The sequence below is a fragment of the Rhodnius prolixus genome, unplaced genomic scaffold (assembly GCF_049639745.1).
Source record: "Rhodnius prolixus isolate KJV_2025 unplaced genomic scaffold, Rpr scaffold_2, whole genome shotgun sequence".
Taxonomy (NCBI): domain Eukaryota; kingdom Metazoa; phylum Arthropoda; class Insecta; order Hemiptera; family Reduviidae; genus Rhodnius; species Rhodnius prolixus.
This window is the reverse complement of record NW_027411592.1, coordinates 20,000,001-20,007,609: the sequence shown is the minus strand read 5'-3', so window position 1 is coordinate 20,007,609 and position 7,609 is coordinate 20,000,001. Positions and strand designations below refer to the sequence as shown.

Genomic DNA, 7,609 nt, shown 5'->3' with positions numbered 1-7,609 from the left:
CAAGGGAGGGGAGAAAATAAATGACCTCGTACCCCCTTTGCTATTGAAAGGCAACTACATCGCTAAGCTCCTGTTCCCAACCAGACCTTTAAAATACTTCACCCAGTGTTATTTTTTCTGTTGCCTAACCGTTATAGAGTTAGGGCTTATAGAACAATTTTTCATTTCCAGAACTTTAAATTTATAGTTTTTAATATCTAAAATATTTTAAATCCAGAGTAATTATTAAAATAATTGGATTAGTAGAATTAAATAAATAATAAAGGATATAAATAAAAACTCAGTATTACATAAACAACAATGCATTTATTTCAGATTCACTCTAATATATTCTAGGATAAAAAAAAGTAAAAACTAATTTGAGCTGAATCGCAATTCCATTTCTAAAATTCAGTCTAAATTACAACTATATAGTGTGAAATATATATAATTACATACAATATATACTAAATTGTGCACTACGTCATTATTTTTTGGCTACACTTATGATCAATGCATTTATAAAAACTTTACAAATCCACATAAAAGCCACCCATATGACAGCGTTATGTGTAGACATATCCTCGTATAGCACTTGGAATATTATATTTTCTAAAATTTCTAATGACAAACCTGCATTTTCTCAATGATAATTGTTGGCACACCCTAATTTAATTCATTAATAAAATATTTATTTGCTAAAGAAATATCTGAAATTCATTATATATATATTAATGAATATTCCAGAAATGTATTTCCAGAAATGGAATAAATAAACCATATGCCAAAATTACATTGATCTTTCAGGGAATTAACTTTCTGAATTCTTAAGTTATATCAGTACTGTTGAACTCATTAAACCTTTTTTTTTGACACTTGACAAATACTGCTTCCATATTATCATTTCATTTTTTTTTTTTAATTACTTTCTATTTGACTAGTATTATTAGTAGTAACAATTTTATTGCCAGTCTGAGACCAATTTTATAGAATTCATTTTTATTAATTTACAAAAATCATAGTAAAATAAAAAGGAGGCAAATAAAAAAAATGAAAAAAAATTATCTTGTGCAAGTTGGTAAAAAATATCTCTAAAATACTAGTGAATGTATTACTATACATTTTTATTTTAATTAACAATTATAAGTTTTTTTAAAAAAGTATTGATATCTTATAATAAGGTTTAAAATATGTTTATTTTATCAAAACGTTGTTCCGTACTTGCAAAAATATACTCACAAATATAAATTTTGTTGATACTTTTATTATTTATCATCTTTTACTCTTTGACCATTGCATACGTTGGGTAATTTCAATATGCAATCTATTTATTTTAATTTAATGTACCGCGATTCAAAAATAAAATATGATCCCTTTTTTGTAGATGTATATATATGTATATATACCGCGTGAGAGAGAGAAATATAGTCCCCCATATTGAAAGATCTAGGCCACAATATTGCAAGGATAGATACCTAATAGCAACTTGGCAGTGAGGAGACTTACAATATGATTGTTATTAAATATATTATGTATAAATGATTTTCTTCTACATTTCATAAATTATATGAATAACATTAAAAATAATTTTCATGCTAATAGAAATTTGATTGTTTAACTTTGAAATCAATAAGGACAATAAAATAAGGACGGAAAGAATTAAATACAAAGTTTCTTTTTTTAACAGTGCTTAAATAAAGTTAAGATTTTTTAAATTTTGAAAACAACTCAAATAATAATAAAAAAATACAAAAATAATTATTACACTTCTCATGGGGGAAAAATTAATCTATTAGAGTAGTACACAATCTAACAAATTACGACAATATACACAAAAGTTTTTCTAAATATACAATAATTTCACTATATATACATGCAACAATTTTTTTAATTATTATCAATTAAATCGATTCCTTATTACATTATATATTTACCTCAACAAAAAAAAAAGTAGTGTTCCATTATTTTCTACTAAACTATTTTTTAGATTTTACCTGAAATTAAGGCACAGGAAAACCTTAAAGCAGACAACTTTTCATGTCAATATTTCAATAAGACTCTCCCAAAAAAAAATAACCACCTAAATTTAATGGCGGTAGTTCTAACAATCCAACAACAATCTGTAACGATTGATTTCAATTATGCTTAAAATTGTTATTATAATGATAAAATAAATGTTATGTACTATTAAAAAACTATCCCAAACAGTTTATAAATATCATCTTAACCAATCAACGTCTTAATTAATCTAACATTTCTCTAATAATTCATTTTCAAAATGATCATCAGTTTTATTTATATTTAACTTTTTTTTAAAGAATTAGATAAAATTTAAAGGATATTAAAATTTTATAATACAAAAAAAAAAAGTTAATAAAACAAGATAAACTGAAAAAAAGGTAATGTATCAATCATGTAAGCTAATTTTGTTATCGGTTTAATAGCATAAAAAAATACGTCTACTATTTGGCCAAAAGTTTAATACTTTTGAATCTATCGATTTCTTCAATATATAATATCGATATATAATTAAAACAATCATGTTCTCTTAGGACCTTCAAAACTGTCCAATTACTTCTATATTACTGCGCTATTAGCAAGTTGGACGTTAGAAGGAGAGGCAGAGATAACAAAAATCTGATACCTACAATTTTTAAGGATTTTTATTGTATCCTTTACATAGATGTTCGGGTGTTATGAAAGGATTTACAAATTATGATTAAAAAAATTTCTTCCATTGACGGAGACAACATTTTTTAATATTAACAAAGTTATCTGAATGGCTGAGGTTACCAGCCCATCATTAATTTCTTTAATGAAATTACAACAATTTTATTGTGATTTTTAAAGTAGTTTATTTTTTGTTTTGTTTTCTTTTATTTAACCAAATTAATTCCTTAGCTAATATAACTTTAAAATGCAGTTGCACCAATTGTATGTCTAATTTGTTCAAAGCTTAACCAAAATGTTAGAGACCACGGTGCCATTCTAATCCAAACTGGTATAAATCCTTTATAAAGTGCAAATAATCCTTCATTTTCAACGGTTTTAATCAAGCAATCTGTAGAAGATTTGTAAATTAAACCCCTGTAAAATAAAAATGTTTAATTTATTAATAATTGCGTATAACAAAAAAAAAAAATAAAAAAATATGAGATCTATTTTAGTCCTTAATTAGAAGTGTAAATGAAATGTGGTAGTCAAAAACAAACATATGCGCGCACATTAAACGACAAGAATTTTCGGGCAAACTTATGGGCTCAAATTTAAAGAGCCATGTCTTTTAATTGCAGTTAGACTTAGCTTAATTCCAATGTAAAAGGCAGCGAAATTGTTTTTGAGGTCTATGGGACCGTGCGGTCCTATCTCAGCCTAACATTTGCACTGACGTCACTCAATAATCCATTAAGGGCCTACAGAGAAATGTGTAGATATGCAACTAAGTTTGTATTCGCACATAAAAATGTCAGCTAAATGTGATAAATACGATGAAGCCCATGCTTCAATTTCTAAGGAGCTTATAATTCAGTACGTAAAAGTTTAATTGATTGAAATTACCTATGTGAATACTGCATGGAATATTAATAATATAAAGCTAACACACGATCAGAACGTGGGTAAATGGAGGCTGTGGGCAAAAAATGTATTTTTTCTGAGCCCTCTAGTCTGAATTTCAATAAATTTATTAATAGGATGAAAAATTAATGCCAATTTCAGTCATTATAAACTTTATTATGCCGAGCTTTCGACCTAGGGACTAGGTCATCTTCAGGGCTAATTTACAATATACAGTTTTACATCATTAGAGGGTTGGTTTGTCTTCTGTCTTGTCTGTACATGAACATACCAAGTAGACACACCAACCCTCTAATGATGTAAAACAGTATATTGTAAATTAGCCCTGAAGATGACCTAGTCCCTAGGTCGAAAGCTTGGCAGAATAAAGTTTATAATGACTGTAATTGGCATTAATTTTTCATCCTATTGAAACTATGATTCAGTCACCAAAAATAATGAACTGTAAATTTATTAAGTTAATGAACAATTCTTATATACAGGGTGTTTCAGGGTTAAGTGTCCTAACTGAAAATATGAATTTAGGACCTCAAAAGAAGAAAAACATTTCTTATGAAGGTATGCCCGTTAACGCTTTGATTATGAGATATTCACGTCTAAAGATTTTAGAACGAATGATAAATTGATTGTATAACTGCTAAAATGTTCTTGTGTCCCTAACTGTACATATTGATATTGACATTGAAACCATACTAATAGTACCATACGGAATAATATCATCTGGAATTTGCTCTATGGACTTTCTAAATAAAAACTCTTTCTCAGTAACATTTATCAGTTAGACGCTTTTACAGAGTTTACATCGTTAAGCCTCGCATTAGTTCTTACAGTGAATATGCCGATATGGTGTTTATGTATGGTTTTTGCAATGCACGTGAATATTCCGTGCGATTTCCGAATAGAAGATTACCTTACAAGACCATCTTTAGGTCCACATTTCAACGTCTTAGAGAAGCTGGCACATTTGATTTAATACCACCTGCTGATGGAGCTCTAGCCCCTTAATGAAATGAAAGGAGTGCACCAATATTGCAATATTTTGATGATAATCCGCCCCCGCCAGTGTACGAAGAGCTGCAGCAGAATTACATATTATGCCAACTACAGAAAGGAGAACTCTCTCTGCAGATGGACGTCCCGTTCCGTATCAACGGGGTACGGATATTTATTACCGCAAGAATTTTGTCAAAGAAATTTTTCCGATTAGTATTTAAATCTCAAGTTGATCTTAAGCCTCAATTTTCGCGTCATATTCTCTGGACGGATGAAGCTTCACATTCACAAGAAATGTTCAACCAAAAACAAATTATCATCTCTGGATGCTCGAAAAGCGTTAATGGACATACCTTCATAGGAAATGTTTTTCTTGTTTTGAGGTTTAAATTAATATTTTCAGTTAGGATACTTAACCCTGAAACACCCTGTATACTAAATTTCAATTTTTAATGTTACAAAAAAAATACGATACTCTGGAAGATTCATTTTTCAGAAGAAGGCTGGAAGTGGCACTTTAAGAGCGAATATTTGAAGTTTTTTTGGCGATTTTGTTTTTTTGAAAATGATTTGAAAGATTTTTTTAAAGATTAAGTCAACTTACTAAATGCACGCGGGTTATTACGTGCATTAGCAACTTCATTTAAGCGGGATTCTGAGTGAGGCGATGAAGTTATGCTGTTTTCTAAGGTGTCGTTTGATCAAAAAAGGGAAGTCCGGTGCACAAAGAGGCAAAGAGGTTTACACAGTATCAGCTCCTCCTTCAGCTAAGTAAGTTGAAGTAAAACATTCCAAACAAACAGTTGGCGTAGCGGATAACTTTTCGTAATGAAATTAACAACAGAAATATATTTTATTTATATGCTAAGTTTTTACATTTTATAGGACTGGCGGCCCCTCTATGCGGCGAGCACCCTCTGCCACCCCCATGTGGCAGCCCTGCATACAATACATAGCATTCACTCAAACCCTCACTAAAACATGTCCCGGGGTGCTAGTACCAGCTCAACATCTACCCAACTAATAATAAAAATTAAATAACCTTCAAATAAGCTCATCAACTCATACTATTTTATATTGTGCACTGTCAAGAGACAAAATTTTGATGAGATGGGAGTTTTGAAACATGTCAGCTATTTGGCAAAATCATTTCCTTAATAACATCTACTAACTAAAATTTTATCATAAAATAAATTCCATTTTCCTAACAATGAAATTATTCAAACTGCATTACGAGTTTATACCAATAGTTATAAATTAACTATGCGACTAGCATTTCGATAAAACTGTTTCATTTAGAACAAAAAATTATTATTTTTGGTACTATTTTAAGTATTTATTTTTATATCACTTTGTTAAGCTTTTAAAAACAAAACTGTTTGTGATTAGTCCAATGAAGAATCCGCTTTAGAATTTAGCTGAAGACTTCAATCATTTCGCGCATGCTCCTAATTCAGAAATTAGAAGTAGGGTAGATATTATTACGTTACATGATAATCAGAGTTTGGGAAATTCATGGATTAAGAGTTAGTTCATAACAGTTGTTATGAAATACCATGCATCAAGAAGAGCTAGTTTAAAGTTATACTGTTCCTAGTGTAGATAACTCGTGTAAAAGAAAAATTCGTGAGTCTCTGGTTTAATTAACCTTTCAACCTTATAATATAATCAACTCCAATGTTGTGACAGCGCACGCAAAATTTGAAATTTGATCTAGACACTCCCACCTAAAAGTTACCTCCTCAATCTTTCAATAGAGTGGCGGTACTTTTACATTGGCTCAATTACTAATTATGATTTCATATTTAATGTTAAATATAATAGTTAAAAGGATAGTGGTGTGGGAGAGACCGGGAAAGAGGAGTGAAAAACAGGGCGATCCACTATCACCCAAGCCTCTTCAACTCCATATTGGAATTAGTGTTCATATGCATTGTCTAGAAAGATAGAGGGATCAGCATTAACGGTAGCAATAAAACGAATCTGCGCTTTGCGAATGATATAATTATTTTGAGCCAAATCCTAAGAGGAATTCGCCGGAAGAAGAACCGCTGATAAGGCAGTAATGACGAACGGAGAGTGCAACAATGCACATTTGGAAAGGGAATAATTAAATTGGATAAAAGGCAATATCTACTTAGACCAGATTATTCATTTAAGGACTTTACTTCGAAAGAGATTAATAGACGCAGGAAGAAGTATTGGGGAATGAAAATTATCTACAAAAACAGCATGCAACTCAACCTTAAAAGACTAGCGTATCAGAGATGCATTGTTCCCTGCCTGATTCGCAATATTGGTCCCTCTCCAAATAGAATGTAAATCGCCTTTAAGTCAAATGTCGATAGAAAGGAGTATTCTTAACTTTACAAGAAAAGAAAAAATAAGAAATAAAAACTTACGGAAAACGAAGTGACTAGGCGACATAATAAAGGAAATACAACAGACTTTAAAATGGAACAGGACGGAACACGTAGAACAAGACTGACTGATGACAGGTGGACTAGAAGAATGACAGAGTGGATACTGGTGGGTAATAGAAGGAAAAGAGCAAGACAGCTTTTAAGATGGCCAGAAGAACTGAAGTCAGTGGGGAGTACCAACTGGAGTAGAACGACACAAGATAAAAAATTGTAGAAGAAACTGCCTTAGCCCAGAAATGGGCCTGGTTTCCAAAAAAAAATAAAAAATACTTAAAAATAAAATAGAGAAATTTTTTATAATTTAATTTTTGTTACGTCAAAGTTTATTTTTTCTTTAGAATTTTGTATTTTTTGACGTGAATACGTCTTTAAATTTGCTATCTTATGGAGGCAATCCAAAAAACCTAATGATAACAAAATCGGGGGGTACAGTTTAGCATTATAGTTTCGAATCTATCGACTACATCCAAAAATAAATTAGACCACTGGATAGCTAAAGGATCAAAGAACTCATTACGATAAACGAGGACTGTGAGGCATCGCGCGCGGTGGAGGAGGAAGCACCGCCATTTTGAGATCATTTTGCTGCGTATCGAGATTTGCAATTTGTATAACTTTTGACTCAGAGAAGCTACGAT

General features: G+C 30.7%; 1 protein-coding gene across 3 annotated transcripts in view; it reads right to left on the bottom strand.

Annotated features, from left to right (window-relative positions):
* Positions 1–286: 286 nt before the first annotated feature.
* Positions 287–7,609, bottom strand: part of Ucp4A (Uncoupling protein 4A) — a 28,640-nt gene continuing 21,317 nt past the window's right edge. For 2 of the 3 annotated variants that reach the window (XM_074118450.1, XM_074118453.1), the window contains exon 8: positions 287–3,066. In XM_074118450.1, coding sequence (XP_073974551.1) covers positions 2,892–3,066 — 175 coding nt within the window. In that variant the 3' untranslated portion in view covers positions 287–2,891. The remainder of the gene's footprint in view (positions 3,067–7,609) is intronic. The other variant, XR_012455402.1, reaches the window with a different exon arrangement.